Source organism: Solanum pennellii, chromosome 4 (assembly GCF_001406875.1).
Source record: "Solanum pennellii chromosome 4, SPENNV200".
NCBI lineage: Eukaryota > Viridiplantae > Streptophyta > Magnoliopsida > Solanales > Solanaceae > Solanum > Solanum pennellii.
The window spans coordinates 74,957,445-74,974,143 of record NC_028640.1 but is presented as its reverse complement, the minus strand read 5'-3'; the positions used below and the strand labels follow the sequence as shown (position 1 = coordinate 74,974,143).

General features: G+C 33.0%; 1 protein-coding gene across 1 annotated transcript in view; it reads left to right on the top strand.

Moving 5' to 3' along the window:
- LOC107018347 overlaps positions 1 to 10,295 on the top strand; it is a 14,905-nt gene extending 4,610 nt beyond the window's left edge. Inside the window, exons 6-16 of the mRNA XM_015218810.2 lie at positions 72 to 180; positions 279 to 479; positions 958 to 1,126; positions 1,317 to 1,398; positions 1,496 to 1,589; positions 2,198 to 2,294; positions 3,348 to 3,441; positions 7,569 to 7,641; positions 8,843 to 9,016; positions 9,141 to 9,263; positions 9,856 to 10,295. Coding sequence (XP_015074296.1) covers positions 72 to 180; positions 279 to 479; positions 958 to 1,126; positions 1,317 to 1,398; positions 1,496 to 1,589; positions 2,198 to 2,294; positions 3,348 to 3,441; positions 7,569 to 7,641; positions 8,843 to 9,016; positions 9,141 to 9,263; positions 9,856 to 10,017 — 1,378 coding nt within the window. The 3' untranslated portion in view covers positions 10,018 to 10,295. The remainder of the gene's footprint in view (positions 1 to 71; positions 181 to 278; positions 480 to 957; positions 1,127 to 1,316; positions 1,399 to 1,495; positions 1,590 to 2,197; positions 2,295 to 3,347; positions 3,442 to 7,568; positions 7,642 to 8,842; positions 9,017 to 9,140; positions 9,264 to 9,855) is intronic.
- Positions 10,296 to 16,699: the final 6,404 nt, after the last annotated feature.

Below are 16,699 nucleotides of genomic sequence, written 5' to 3'. Positions count from 1 at the left end.
GGGGGGGGGGGGGGGGGGGGGAATATGTGGAGTAGTTAATTAAATATTTTTCAACCTCTCTGTTGAAACAGATCTACAAACCAATCCCTGAGGAAACTGGAGAAGCATCAATTATACAGAGAACTGAGAGACTGCGTTGATACTGTGGAGCCCTTAGAGGGGAAACCATTGGAAGAAGTGGTTCGTCTCTTTGAAATTACATGCCTCATATGAACTCTTATAATTCCTCAAGTTGTATTTGCCAAGCTGCTGCTCATAATGAGTTTTTTTTGTTTTAGGTAGAAAGGGTCAAATCTGCAACTTCATCTTTAAGAAGAGTTCTTCTATCCCCATTGTTTTCTGATTTCTTTTCAGATAATGGGCCCATAGATATGATGGAAGAGGATGCTTTTTCTAGCCTTTCAATCCGTTTGAAGATAAGTTTGACAGTCTGGGACTTTGTGCTTCCAGCTACCCCTTCTGTCCCTGCTGTGATTGGTGTATCCTTTTTTGTACACTGGTGTTAGATATTATATCAAGCCATTAAACTGGTTGTGGAGAATTGCTCCTGGTCATTGATTGCTATCAATTGAATTCACGAGATTTTTGATTTGTCAGGCTTGATTGCCAATTAATTTGTAATCTATTGCATCATGTTGACTTAACATTTTGCCTGCGAACAATTGATTTGACCGTTCCCTTTTCCTAATTGACGAGCTTCTTCTTTGGGATGTCCTCCATTTCTGTTTACTGATGTATTTTTGCGAGTCTATTCACGTTTTATGTGGTGGTAGTTCTTTGTCCTTCTTTTCATTCATTCATGTAAACTAGAATATCATAGCAGACACCTGGAAACCGCAAATATTCTGCCATTCTATCCTTTACTCTCTCTTTACTTACTAGTGACTGCTGGTACTAGTCTCTGTGATAAAGCAACTGAATTTTTATATGAGGATGGAGTTCTTTAATTCTGTCTAGATATCTGATACTGTTATTGAAGATCGATTTGGGGTTGAGCACGGAAGCAATGAATGGTTTGAGCTGTTAGATCAGCATTTCAAATGGCTACTTCAGTATCGAATCAGTCCATACTTCTGCAGGTGGGGCAACGGCATGAGAGTTTTGACATACACCTCACCATGGCCAGGTAATATATGATGCTTATTGCTTAGTATGCCTGTACTTGTGAAACTCTCGTTCTTCTAGATCTACTTGAAGTCTTGAATAGATAAGTTTGTAAAGGTGCTGAATGGAGACTCTAGTTCTATTCTCCTACTGGCTTTTACTCCAAGTGTATCTACAATAAACTAAAATTTCTGTCTCTAATGCTGTTCTAGCTGACCATCCAAAATCAGACGAGTATTTCTCTGACCCTCGTCTTGCGGCATATGCTGTACCTAATGGTCCGATAGTCCCCTGGTATGATGGACAATTTTTTGCCAAAAGTTCTAGGATAGTAGGATGTATGTTGTGTACAAGTTGATCAGTTTACTTTTGTTCCTTAATTTGGCATTAGCGGCGATATTGCGAAGGACTACTTACGAAGGGAGGTAGAGATATTAAGAACAAAAAAACATTGGAGGAAAGCATACTTCTATCTGTGGGATGAGGTAAGTGAGCAGATTGAATTGCTATTTTTTTATAACATATACGACAAACTTTTTATTGTTCTAGTGACACTTGCAGTTCAAAGTCAAGTATCCTCCTGTTTGTAGCTGGGACATGGTCTTTACTCTTTCTTCTTTCGTAGATGAGAAACATCATTTTCCTGAAATATGTTGTTTGTCGTTACAACACCAGGCAACAACTATTCCTCAATAACAAACTTTGTATTCATAAATATCCTATTTTATGCTTTAAACCGGTAAATCCTTTTATCCATACAAAAAAAGGGAAACCATACGGTGTACAGACTTGTAGTGCTTTAACTGTCTTTTCAAAAAAGGTAATTTTTTTTTCTTCCATTCGAAAAGGCTGTTTGTGTAAGACCCAATGTGATCCGACCCTTCCCCATAGCCTGTGCATGGTGGGAGCTTAGTGCACCGGGCTAGCTTACTTTCCCTATTCAAATACTAACACTATACATTGTTTTATTCCTTTCCTTCACCCCCTTGAATATAATTTTACTTTTCACTCACTTTTCCTGCTTCGGGCAGTTGATGGTAACTACCTATCTTTATGACTTTGTTCTAAATTAGTTTTGTTTGCATTTGTTCAGCCTCTTAACATTGAACAATATTCTTCCCTCCGCCGCATGGCCAGTGATATTCATGCCTATGCACCTGATGCTCGTATTCTGACAACTTATTATTGCGGTGAGCATCAGATTTCTCTTCATCACATGTATTTATTTCAATGAGATGTTGTGCCTGATAGCTATATGTCTATTTCCGTATCTTCTGTTGCTCTTTGGATTGAAGAAATCTATCTACTAAATAGAATTGTGCTATATCTGTTTGGATGATGGACCTACTGTGCTATATTTCATAAGCCAAATATGCGAGGACAAATTGAGTTGTGGAGTTGAAACAAAAAGCACATTTTTGCTGCCAACCCACTCTGAATCATATGATAAGCTGCTGATTGGAGAGTATTTGCTGTCACTTTTAGTGTTGAAACTCCTGCTTCTTATGGACACTTCAAATAGAAACGGAAGAACAGTAGAAATTCTTCATCTTAGGGATTACTGAGTCTCGTTGGTGCCTCTGTTTATGGCCAGTTCTTGCAGAAAATTCTGTATTTAACACACTTATTACTTGAGTGCGGCGTTATTCTTACTCTGTCTGAAATAATTTTTTAGAGGGGTATTGCTTTGTCTCGTATTATTCTGGATGTCAATGATTTCTTGGAACATATGCTGCTGTTGTGCTAATGTAACTGGTGTGTGCTATTTGTTGAGACACATTTTAAGGTGAAAATATTAGATATGTCCCAGTTATGCATTGTTTTGCAATTCCATCTTGGTGCATTTATCCTCTACACTTACATTTGGAACACTTAATTGATTTCTTGATGACTTGGAAACTGAGAGGGTTTATATGCCTTGAAGTAATTGACATCAACTTTCTGGCGATTCTGTCTGCTTTATCTGAAATTCAAAGGTAAAATTTGAGTGATGTCACTGACAGAAGCATCAAATGAAGCTTCATCTGAAACAATCTCACATGATTTTTGATCCTTTTTTTTTTTGAGAAAGCACATGATTTTTGATCTTTTTTTTTTGAGAAAGCACATGATTTTTTATTTTTGTGATTGACAAACTAGATATTTATTTGGCTCTCTTTGGCCTAGATCTGTCTGAATATTCTTTGGTAATTGTTATTTGCGTATATAACTTTCTTCACGTGGTTACTGTTCTTATTTTATAGGACCAAGTGATGCACCTCTTGCTACAAATAACTTTGAGGCTTTTCTGAAAGTTCCTGCGTTCCTACGTCCTCATACTCAGATATATTGCACAAGGTAGTGATTTAGTTTCTTGAGAAATCCTTTGTTTTATTTCCAATGTACAAGTATGAGAACGACCAAGGAACTATTACATTAAAAAATGAATGCTGTGATTAGTTTTTACCTACCTTATAAATAAAAGAATGTGGTGATTAGTAAAAGAACCGAAAAGTTTATTTTGTTAGTATTGTAGCTCAGATGGATGGAATACAAACACTGCCCTTTGTGAGAACTCACTGAATAAATTGGGTATTAATTCAGTTTTGGATGAGATAATCTGGAAGTCTCATTATCTGAGCCAAGTTCAGTGATTTGAAGTAGTTGAATTTGCTATCTTTTGATTTGGTATAGTGAAAGCATCACGTTCTCATGGATTAGCTTATGTCTTAGTTAACAAGTTTGAGCCCTGTGCCAAGTGAACTAGGTCCAGTATATCAGTGGAGAAGGGTAGGAAATTCTGCCCCATTATCCCCGAGTTTTGGTTGGAAATTCATTTATACTGAGACATCATAGTTTACTACTGCATCTCTTCAATTTTAGAGACCTGCTGATGTATTTCTTTCCATATATCATACCCACTAGTTTCGGACATGTGCCCAAGCAAGCACTACATATGGTATGAGTCAATATTAGACCACATTATAACGAGTATTACAAACTGTTCGGCAGGAAAATACAAGTTGAAATAGATGAGCAATCAACCTGTCCGAGTGACTTCTTCTTTGGATGCCAAATGATTTGATATTCTCTGAACCTGCAAAAGTTGAACAACTAAGGACGTGTTTGGTACAAATGAAAATGTTTTCCATGAAAAGTGTTTTCTTGGAAAATAAGTGGATTTCTTACTTATTTCCTTGTGTTTGGTACATAAGCAAAAAAATGTTATGTTGAAAATATTTGTAGATAATCTTGTAATAGGGGTGAGGCTAAGGGGGTGGTGGGGATGGGGCTAAGGGAGTCCGGTGAAGATGAGGTGTGTTAGGAGGGTGGGGAGGACACAATAAATGTGGAATGTCACTTGTGGAATTTATTTTCCCTACTTTCACTAAGGAAGTTATTTTCCTCATTTTTAAGGAACTTGTTTTCCTAAAGAAAATATCCTCCTAAAACTTTGACCAACCGATCATGAGAAATGTGGAGTGTCACTTGTGGAATTTATTTTCCCTACTTTCACTAGGGAGGTTATTAACCTCATTTTTAAGGAACTTATTTTTCTAAAGAAAATGTTCTCCAAAAACTTTGACCAACCGATCATGAGGAAATTAGTAAACACTTTCTTGGAAATATTTTCCTCCATACCTAGTGCACCCTAAATTAAGTTTGGTATAAGAATGTTTACTGAGTTACATCTTTGTGTTATAAGGTGCAGACATGTAATACATTCCTTATAGAGATGATGTTCTTGGCGTATGTCTCCTATGTCAATGCAGACAACTAATGAAGCAGGCAATGTAGCAACTAATGAATATAATACAAGATTGAGATAGTATTACCTATTCATCAATGAATACCTATTCGTCAACGAATATTAGCTACCAAAATACCCTCAACTATATATTGTTATTGGATTTACCTCGGAGGTACTACCGGATAAATCATAATGGCAAGCAAAGAAGAGCTATGAAACAATGCATACCTATCAGCAAGTTGAAGAGAGATGCAATAAATGAGGTAATTCAAAGAAGTAACAACTAATGAATATAACACAAGATTGAGATTGTATTACCTCTTTGTCAATGAATATTAGCTGCCAACGGCACCCTCTCCATTAGCATTTCTGTAATCCCTTTATTCAACTTCTTCGAATTACTAAAACCTTAGTCACCCATTCTGTTTTATTACCAATCTAGTGCTAACCGGTAATTGAATTACAACAAAGAGTTTGTAATATAGGAAAACCACAAAGACATAAGATACTATATGTTCTTTCATAGTAATTATTTTTTGTAGCAATTATTTAACATTTAATAGATTTCATCAAATCACATGCGAACTCTTAATGATTAAGTAACATATAAATTATCCAAAAATGTGTAATGTTTTGCATGTTGAAAACATATCATGTGTAATCCCACAAGTGGGGTTTGGGGAGGGTGGCATACGCGACCTTATCCTTATCTTGTGAAGGTAGAAATATTGTTTTCGATATACCCTCAACTCGAGGAATACATCAAAAACAAGTATGAAAAGGATATATAGTAGTGGAGAAGTCATGCAGAAAATAATAGGGAAGAAAAACAGTAGCAATAACCAACTACACGACAATCAAAGCAAAGGAAACAAAATAATGATAAAATCATAGAATAAGACAGTAGAAGAGTAATAATACAAATACGGAGAAGGAAAACTAGACAATGCTGGACCACCCACTAACCTTCTTCCCTGATCCTCGATTTTCATATTCTCTTATCTAGGTTTATGTCCTTGGTATGTTGCAGGTGTGTCATCTCTCGCTTAATCACCTCTTCAGCCTACTTCTACCTCTCCTCATCCCGCCGAAGTCAATCTCTCGCATATCCTCACTAGAGCATCTGTATCTCTCCTCTTCATGTGCTCGAACCATCTCAGTTTGCCTCCCTCATCTTTTCTACCATAGAGGCCACTCCAACCTTGTCCCGAATATCTTCATTCCTAATCTCTTATAGTTCTTCTGGAAATGTGTAAAGTTTTGCAACCTGGAGAGCCCATAAATTTATAGAAGGCATTCTTTCCATGCAACAATTTATCATCTATTACCGGTATTAATTAGCATTTAATATGATGTCATTAAATAAGAACCCTTTTGATAATCGTTCATATTGATACTGGGGTTTTGTTTCCTTAAACGTGTAGTTTTTCTTTTTTTTAGGATGAGGGGTAGTTTAGTCAATCTACTTTTCAAGGGTATTTCCATAAACCAACTTCCCACTTTTAGAATATTATAAATTTTTTTTTTTGGACAAAAATCTTGTTTTCTTTTTCTGTAGTTCTTTTCCTCTCATGCTTTAGTTGTTATGTTGCCGTTACTTGAATTCTGAACCAGTCGATGTTAAATGAAATTACTTTTTAAACAATATTGGTTGCTCACTCATACTTTATGAGAACCATTGACTGGAATATTAAGCCAGCTATCCATGTTTGCCCTGATTCACGATTAGAGGTTGGAGACAAAGCCTAAAAGAATTCAATTAATGAGCTCTTATATACTACTTCCTTTATCTAAAAGAATGACAAAGGTTGGCGGTTTTTAAATGACATTTATATATCTACGAATAACATAGAAGTACCATGAATCAACTTTCTATTTAAAATATTTACAATTGTTTGAATAAATCCCCAATAAACTAGTTGTGCATACTTCCGTTCTCCTTCCTTTTCTGTTTTTTGATCACCACTTGTTGCATCTGGAGACCTTGTCAGTATTCTCTTCCTTATTGATCACTTGCTAGCATGGGCAGATCCATATGGAACCTTGGTTCAGTGGTGACAAGTTGCTCCGTTTGAGGTTGAGGTCAGGGGTTCGATTCCCACTGGCCTCTGTTTTCATCCCTTTGTAATTAATTAATCAATAAGGGCTTCATTTGCGTGCCCTTGCATTTACCAAATATCCAGCCCCTTTTTTCTTGTAATAAATAGGTTTCAAATCCCAGATTTCTTTTTTAAATTGTATAAATAAAAGTTTGACCTTCTTTTCTCCTGTTTTCCTTTTCTTTACCGGTTTTAACTTGCACAGGTTTTGTTTCTTCCTTTTTTTCTTTCATGGTCACTATCTTTGGTTTCATCAATGAAGTACATAAAAAATGATGTACTAATAGGATGTATGATGAGCAGGATGCGGGGAGACTCACGTGTTCGCTTCTTATATTATTTGAATGGTTATATAGTTTGCTATATAGACGTGAGATATTTGAAAATGTAAGTAATGATGCTACTATTGACGTTTGAAGTATGAAAACTCATCGCGGACAACTATAAATGAATGATATTCCCTTTGTGGATATAATATTTAACTATACTTTGCTCTTTAACTTGTTGTCACCGTGAAATTTTATATTATTTAAATAAAAGCGTCCATCTTAAGAGCAACGGTGCACCTATGCTCTTAAAATCCGGGATATGCCTCTGCTTACTAGGCTTTTTAACGTATTTCCTTGTCTATTCAGCGAATGGGTTATTGGTAACAGAGAGGATCTGGCGAAGGATATTATCGCAGAGATACAAACAGAAAACGGAGAGGTAATAAAAATGTATAAACTTTGTTTTTTAATGGATTATTTTATGGAGTAAACAGTGGATCACTATAATTACTTTTAGACTCTCGTTAAATGAGGAAAGGAAAACGATGCAGAGAAGTGTCATACAGATTAATGCGATAAGATAAGTTATTGCCTGGTTCCTTGCTGATATCACATTCATGTTTTCTCCCTTTGCTTTTTTCCTCTAATGCAATAAGATAAGTTATTGCCTGCAGACAGTGCTGACAATTAACTCTTATTTTGTGGACTAGAGCTTAGCATCAGAGATTCTAGGACAGTCAATGGTTTTAACACATGATTCCATATGCTATATATAGGATATTCTATTTTAGTTACAAGATCAGATGGCACCTTGTTTATCATGGATTTCTTCACTGGTGGATAAGAGGACTCTATCTTAGGTCTCACATCTTTTTATGGATGAATATTCCTTTCTTCGTAAAGAATTTATGCGTGATTTTTATTGGAAAAAATGTATGCTTGATTGGGAAGAAAAAACGAAGTTAAGGAATCTATGCAAATTGGGACCCTGTCAAGTTCTAACTTATGTGCATGATTTATCCACAAATGGGTTTAGCAAAGGCCACTTCAAATGATTAACATTCTACTCATCTGTCTGTATGGAAGTAGTTAATCACTGCTAGTGTATATGACATTGATTCATAAGGACATTAGAGAGACATGAGATAGTTTTAGCATTTTACTTTTTCTCTTCCAATGAATAATTTGGCATCTTATTTCGAGAAGCTATTCTGAAGCTTTATAACTAATGAGGTTTCCCTAAGTTTAGTACTTCCCTAACGTGTTTGAGAATGTTGTTGCAGCCTAGATGTACCCAGTAAATGCTCTGTGAAGTTGGCACTATTTGAATGGGTTAATGATTAATGAGTCTTCTACATGAATGTGGATCTTCAAGTTTTGTTGTATGATATGCAGGATTGAGATTATTTCATTTCAATACCTCCTCTATGTTGCTCTTTGGATAATCTTAAAACATTTTGGCTATATATCCTTTAAATGTTTTTCTTATTTCTGTATGTATTATATGAATGAACTAAATTTCTTTTAAGAGCTCATGCAAGACTATCAGCATTTTTATCCAAAAAAATAAGAAAAGACTGGCAGTATATTCCTGATGTATGCATCACCTGTTGGCATGGTGCTTGTTATGTTCGTTGCAGGAGTGGTGGACATATGTATGCTTGGGACCAGGTGATCCTCATCCCAACTGGCACTTGGGGATGCGAGGCACTCAACACCGTGCTGTGATGTGGCGTGTGTGGAAAGAAGGTGGAACAGGTTTCTTATATTGGGGTGCCAACTGCTATGAGAAGGCAACAGTTCCTAGTGCTGAGGTTAGTGAATCCCTATGCATGACACGAAACTGATGGATAAATTATGTCGTACAGGTTGATGGTTGTGAAATAATTGATATATATTTTTCTCTTCATGCCTGGTTCGAGTAATATTTGTCTGCAGATTAAGTTCAGGCGTGGCCTTCCTCCAGGTGATGGAGTTTTATTCTATCCTGGTCAGGTGTTCTCATCATCTCAGCAACCTGTTGCTTCACTGAGACTAGAGAGGCTCTTGAGTGGCTTGCAGGTATTTTTCATATTGACTTATTTCCTCTTTAAGTAATATTTTTGCACTTCCGTAGAGAGCCATCAACCATGAAGTCCCTTGATCTTTTATGGATGAAAGGTGCAATGTTGTCTGTTTTACGCAGAACAGAGAATTTGATGCACTGTGAAAAAAAACATGTTTGAGCGATATCCTTTTGATGTCTTAACTGCAGGGTTTAGTAATTAGATCCTTTGTTGGTTTCAATTTAATTTGCTTTCTCTTGTCACTTCCTATTTTCAGAAACTTGATACTTTTTCCTTCTCTCATTCCGTTTAATATGAACGTTTGCCGATGTTGTTCTGTTTGGATTACACTTCTTCAGTTATAATGTTTTTCTGCATTTTATTTAATGAGATATCTCCTAGTAAATAGAACTCCCTCTCCTTAGTTTCCTCTATTACGTTTCCATAGTAATAGAAGTTCTATCCCGAATAAAGTAATAATTAGAAGAAAGAAAGATGTTAAATCTACCTATAAATCATTCAATTCTTTTTAATCTCATATTGTCTGATCACCTTTTCATTTTCCTTAATTGTATTCACTCCTCTTTTTTCATGACTGATTTTCTTAGGATATTGAGTACCTCAAGCTGTATGCTTCAAGATATGGTAGGGATGAAAGCCTCAACCTTTTGGAGAAGACAGGAATGTATCTAGGGCCTGAGCGCTACACTTCGGAACACAGACCAATAGATGTCATGAGGGGTGAGGTTTACAGGACATGCCAATCGTAAATTTGAAGCTCGAGTTTGATGACACCCATCTGTATCAATGTAAAGCATCTCAATCATATCGGTTTGTATGATGTATATTTATAGATTTGAGAAAACAATCTTGAGTTATACATCTCAATCATATTTACTAGGTCAAAACAGAGTATATTTAAGTCAGTTTGCCCTGATCTGTAGATATTATCATGTTCAAGTAATAGTAGTAAATGCATGGTGTCGCTGTAATGTGATTTTGTATTTTGAAGATGAATTATGGCTGATTCAATTTCAGTACAACTGAATATATCGTATCATAGGTTACTTAGTCTAAAATTTGAACGATCTTTATCACTCTTAGAAACCCCATGACATAAAAATTTCACAGGGTAGCCTACTCGGACACCACTGCATAACTTGTAGCCCATTTTATTTTATTTTATTAACTTTAGATATGTGATGTCTAAAGTTGTTATGGAGTTACAAAAATGCTTGAAGTTTCATATGGCTGAACTTCAGTTATATGTGAATAAACTTTTAGCCATATGATTTGTCAAGTCTAACTACAGACCTCATTCGGCTACCATGTTATTTTGTTGTAATTATTATGTTACTATCTATTCTTTTTGCTACCATTTGATATTTTTGGACTATTTTTTTCTTGAGCCTAGGGTTTATCGAAAATACTCTTTCTACATCTGTGGTAAGGTAAGGTTTGCTACGCTATATCCATCTTAGACCCTGATAACTACTTTGTGGGATTACATTGGGTATATTATTGCTTTCGTAAAGAAAGCACTTGTTTGAAGTTATTTCGAAGTGGGTAGATTTATTAACTTTTATATAGTGCAGGTATGACTTAAAATGAGATTCCAAAATTGAGAATTTGTGCACTTGGGGCCCCTCATGAGCAAGGATTATGTTATGATATTTCTACATCTGTTCCTGACTGTGGGGTGGAAAAGAGGGAATTTTATGTACAAAACAAATGAGTAGAGGCATTGACCAGTGCGATGGATGTGACTCCACGAACTATAAGCAATAGGATAGATCATATACCTATCTCAATCATAATAGCAAGATTAGCTTTAGCACTTGCTTTTATATGATAAAGTTTTTGAAAGAAAGGTGGTGGGTAGAAATTATTGCTATCAAGATTCATTCAAGCTAGACTTTTTGTAGCACAATGTAGTGATGCTGGAATCACAAAAGCAAAGTAGGGGGGGAAAAAAGAAGAGGAAAAGGCAATCAAAAGTTTATCAAAATGGTGATGATTGGCTAAGTAGCCTCTCAGTCATTGTCCATCTTTTGACATTGTGCTCTTTTTGTTCCTGTTACAGCTGTAATGTGTGTATGCTAGCTAGATTTGTCCATAACTCCCTCTTCAGAGTTGCTTGATCTTTTATTTCGAAAATCAAACTTATCCATTTATAGAAGTTCATCTCTTGGTCTATGTTTATGAAAGGCACATATTTAACATCAAATCACATTCGTTCAAATTCCATCTATTTAAAGTTAGATTCATGATATGTTGCAATTTTCATAGATTCTTATACTTCAATTTTGTGCATTGAAAGTACCTGGTACTTGTGATCTACCTCTATATGTCGAAACGTGATAGACAGAATTATCTATGTTGGTGAGGGGTAGCAGTCACCCCATGAAACTAGCTAGACAGAGTTATCTAGTACATATGTTGGTGAGGGGTAGCAGCCACCCCATGAAACTAGCTATTGAGGTGCATGCAAGCTACTAGATCGGATACGAACGTTATTCCATTAGTGTGGACAGCATTTTCTTAGTTACCATTTGTCCATTACACCAAAATTTTATTCTGCTGGTGTGATGTCCCATCTTTGAAAACTTTGTGGCATAATTGTCAATAAAACCTCAATAATTGTATTGCAACAGTGTAAGTACTGTTAGGAATGGAAGAAGAGGAAAATGATTTTTGCATCAATTGCTTTAATTCCATTTCTCTAGCAACAACTGCGAACGTTTACTGCTTTCAATTCTGCTCATTATAACGCAATTAACGTTCAGTTTGTTTAAACTTATGGATCCGTCTTCCCTTTTTTTTATATAGTTTAGAACTACACGATCAATTGACATTTCGATACATTCTATGTATTTTTAATTTAAGACCATAAAATTTAAAAGCCTTCTTTACTTTTTAAATCTCGTCTCAGGTGATCGAAACACAATGAATGTCATTTATATTGATTTTATTGAATCAAATTTGATTAGGCTAGAATGGCTCAAATAAGTGTATAGGTTAATTCAATGCGAGTCAAATAATTAATCATACTCCAACATGCTCAACATGACCCAACCAACCAATTTCTCCTCCTCTTTATACTTTCTTTTTTTACATAAGTTTGAAGCTTTCGGTATGGAGTCGTCTTTGTTAGGGAGTGTTTATCCTCAACGTGGGACTTTCTGGCGTGTAATTGAATTTAGTAGAGCTTCAATGTAGATACCGGACATCGGTGAAAAAAATAGGGTTGAAGCTAATGTATTTTTCTGAATTACTAGCTTAAGTTCTTCCAAACTTACTTCACATTTAGTCTCCAAATTTGATTTGTATGTTTGAGTTGCATTTTGATATGTTGTGTTATACTATATTAATCCAATAGTATACATGCACGATCTACTTAACATGTTCAATTCTTGAACCTTTTGTCTATTAGCTTGATACGATATTTGAATTAAGTCAACAAACGGATCAGAATCTTGTCTATCTAAGCTAAAATGGAATGAATTAATATTACTTCTAATAGACATTTGAAGGGATAATTTTTTTTTTAAAAAAAAATTATTGGATTTAGTGGCAATAAGAGGGAATGTTTTTTTAAAGTGATCAAAATATGTGTGGCAGGATAATGTGAAAATGAGTAGTATTTTTAGTTTAACCCTTAAAAAAGGTTCTTTCTTCCTTTAGTAGTGGTACTATCTACTCCATCAATTTCACATAATTATGAGTTGACGCTTAACCATTTTTTATCATTAGAGAGAGAATATGTTTTGTGTTACCAAACAAGTGTTTACGGTTTTTAATGATTTAGAATTTAAAGTTAATGAAAAATTATTATTATTATTTTAAATAAATAGCACTAATTGTGTTTGTAATTAGTAGTACTTGTGTTGGTAAAACATAGAATATCTTTTTATCTTTGATAAAATATGGGTAAAAGTTATTGTTTTTGTGTCTTTATTCTTTCAAAACGCATGAAATCATTAGGCTATATCATATTACTGTGACAAGGGTGTCCAAAATATATTATTTAACAACTTTATTTATTGTTTTACTTATATATACGATATAATTTTTCGATGAATGGTGTCCAATTGAACATGCTGACATTGACTATGCCATTATTCCTAACAAGAATAATCTATAATTTCTCATAATAATATCGATATTTCCTAACTAGTTCAATTAGTATCAAGAACTATGAATACGTTAGAACGTAAATATTATTTACGAAAATCGTTGATATTTTCTCAAAGTCAATAAAGTAATAATTAAATTAAATATATACATATAATATCACCTATTGTGTATACTCGTTCATAATATTGGAACTCTTGCGTATACTCTTCTACGTTGATGTGATGGAACTCTTTTTTTTTTTTGTTCATAAAAATGATTTTTTTATTATGTAGGAATATTTGAAATAGTAATACAGTTGAAGCAGGCACGCATAATTATTAAAGACACATCGTTTCAAAATGTGGACTTTAAAGCACAAAATGAGAGTATATGAAAATTGTGATTGCTCCATAAAGTTACAAAATTAAAATTATATATCCTCCGTTTTACATTTTTATTGTCTTATTTGATTAGGCACTTCAATTAATAATACAAAAAGATTAAAATTTTTATGTTTGCTTAAACATGTCACAGAGTTGGAATTAAAAAGTTATTAAATATATATAATAACATAAATTTTTTTTCTTTATTTTTATTCAATATAAGTAATGGAATATAATAAAATAATATGAAAAAATTTTAATTTTTTTAAAAAATGATTCCTGTTATATCCACAAAGTGAATAGTCTAATCAGTTTGTATATTCACCATTATTTGTTTTTTGCCTTTTTCTTTCCACGTGGAATATGGAATCTAGATTAACTTTTTACAACTTTTCTGTTTTATTTCTTGTCAGATATTCAATATATACATATTCATGTAAAAGCTCAACAAATATTAAATTGTACGAGTCATTATTAAGGGAGCAAGTCAATACAATTTTATTAATTAAAAAGGTTCACATGAATCAAAATTAAAGTTACTTTTTCCCGGGTCTTGCTACTGCATTGTTTCTTTGTTTAATTTTTTAAAAACATATTACTCCTTCGTTCTATTTTACGTGACAATATTTAACTGAATAAAGAATTTAAGAAATAACGAAAACTTTGAAATATTTACTGAATATTTTTCAAAAAAGTAAATTCATATTTTTCTCTCTCTTCATAAATGTATTATGTTTATTATCTTTAAAATTATGTGGATCAACAAAAGTAAAAATAAATTGTACCTTTAAATACTGATCTTAAAAAGAAATGTGATATTCTATTTGGGACTGATGAAAAAAGAAATGATACCACATAAAATGAGACGGAAAGAATAGTATTATAACTTTATAAGAGGGTTTCATAATTATTGATTTAGTGTCCATCTGAATTGACTTATTTAAGATGTTCTTAAGCTAAAATAACTTTTAAATAATTTTAAAGTGTTTCAGTAAAGTTAAAAAAAATTATATACACTTATTTTAAAGTCAAAATAATAAAAATAAGACAAAAATCATAAGTTAGAAATCACTCGCCTCCCACCCATCAATATTAGATAGTATATCTTTTTTTGAACTTTGAAAAGATGACTCATATGCATCATTTGTTTAAAATTTGACTCATATATGCATTTTTTTAAAAAAAAATTATTCACGTCATTATTTGTTAATCGAAATAGCATATTAATTTTAAACGGATAATATAAATGAGTTATTTCTTAAAATCTGATGTTCTTTTAAAAAATATAATTTAATTAATAATATAATCAAAATATAATTGACCAAATATAAAAATATTTACATAATTAAAAAAAAGTTCACATAAATAATTTTTTTATAAAAATAAAAATAATATAAATAAATCAAACTTGAAACGGATAATAAATTTTTGGCTAAATTGCGTATGTGAGCGTAGACTTTTCAGTCCACAAAATACGAGGAGAGGGATAAATACAAGAGAAGAGATCCTCTATTGGGTACAGTTTTTGATCAGCGATGTGTCAACATAAATGGACCCACATTTCTATATATTTACTGAAACTGCCACGACATTTACTAAATATAGGCTTGCTCTATCACTAACTCTGTTACCATTATTTCTTCCTTTGACTCTTCATTTGACTTGGGCCACCAAACCTCTAGTATTAAATTTTGTACTCAATTCTATTTTTATATTTTTTTTTATACTTATAAAATTGAGATACTCAAATTAATCTATCTGTTTTTATTAGCACAAAGAATAATTTTACTTATCAAAACTTAAACCAATAAAGAACATCATCTACTAGTAGTAATATTTTAATATCCACAGTGCATCATTTTACTTCACATTATCTTTCAAATAAATAAGGGAAAAGGGGTACATATATCGCTGAAGTATCGTAAATGATATGTAATGCTCTGCATCATATTCTTGGAATATTAAAGTTTTTGTTGTCTAAAAATTAGAGTATATATATCCTTTGTACTAATGGACATACACGTGTTATAATCTTATCCATCGATCCGATATTTATTGATAGAGAAAATTGTGTCATGTTTCCTTATTTAGTTTTCCATTAGAGTGAAGGTACAAGTATGACAGAGGATATCTGCATACCATTTACGATAGTTTAAGGATATATTTATTTTTTTTCTCAATAAATAATAGTAGTACCTTGTTATTTTGTCTATATTATTGAATAAATTTTGACTTAATTCAATTTTCACAATCAATTAAACAAAAAAGAAATATTATGGAACTTGTTCATCTATAATGTGGATTTTATTTATCTCCATATACAGTAAAACCTCTATAAATTAATACTTGATAAATTAATAATCTCTTTAAAATAATATTTTTGTCCGGTCCTGATTTGGATCAATGAAAAAAATCACCAATTTCGATAAGATAATAAATTTTTAGAAGACCCCTATATAAATATATGGTCTCATTAATATCATGAGTTAATAATTCTTTAAAAGTACAAATATATCTAAGACAATTTAGTGAAATATGATTCTATTGTGTTTTGTTTTTCTTAAAGTTTAAATCTAGTTGAAGCTCATCTATAACTTGTCTTATTGCATCCAAGATCATCAATGTTTTCTTTTTGAAGTGCACCATAAAATTGACAGTCATAGATGTGATAATTGTTCCCTTACGCATAACTATTCCAAAAGGTATGGTATCATCTTCAACTTCATCATCAATATTGCTTTTTTCGTTAGTATCTACAATTCCTTCTAAGTTCTAGACCTCTCAACATGTATCACTTTTAGTCCAATGATCTAACAGGTTACTGACATCCATTTTATTGTTGTAATCGAGATCATTAGTCATGACCACAAGTTCAAGAATGACATTTTACAAGTATGTTTATTCAAATTCTCTGAGATCAAACGGATTTATAGTGTATAATTTGCTATTGTCT